Source organism: Antrostomus carolinensis, unplaced genomic scaffold (genome assembly GCF_000700745.2).
Source record: "Antrostomus carolinensis isolate BGI_N321 unplaced genomic scaffold, ASM70074v2 scaffold7595, whole genome shotgun sequence".
In the NCBI taxonomy this organism is placed as follows: domain Eukaryota; kingdom Metazoa; phylum Chordata; class Aves; order Caprimulgiformes; family Caprimulgidae; genus Antrostomus; species Antrostomus carolinensis.
The window spans coordinates 4982-5273 of NW_010318363.1; the positions used below are offsets into that span (position 1 = coordinate 4982).

Here is a 292-nt window from a genome sequence, read left to right on the forward strand (position 1 = left end):
CGGCCGGGAGGGGCCCTGGACGGGCGTGCGGCCAGAGGGCTTTACAGCGGCAATAAAGGGGGGTGGGGGTGCTGGGAAACACTAGAAAATGTATTTGCAGAATAAGTTGCAAGAAAATAAATCTATTAGAACAGCACAGGAATCAAAAAGTTAGCAGATTGCCTTTAAATTTTGTTGTTGTTGTTGTTTTTGTTTTTTACCTCTGGAGAGTGTCTGAGGCAGTTTAGGGTTCGTGGTGGTCTCCTTTGTCTCCTTCTTGCCCGCATCCTTTGCCAGAGCACAGGAGACAGCA

General features: G+C 48.3%; 1 protein-coding gene across 1 annotated transcript in view; it reads right to left on the minus strand.

The window, feature by feature from the left end:
- Positions 1-292, minus strand: part of AGR2 (anterior gradient 2, protein disulphide isomerase family member) — a 4079-nt gene that overhangs the window by 3747 nt on the left and 40 nt on the right. Inside the window, 1 exon segment of the mRNA XM_010168865.1 lies at positions 201-292. This exon segment is cut by the window's right edge and continues 14 nt beyond it. Coding sequence (XP_010167167.1) covers positions 201-292 — 92 coding nt within the window.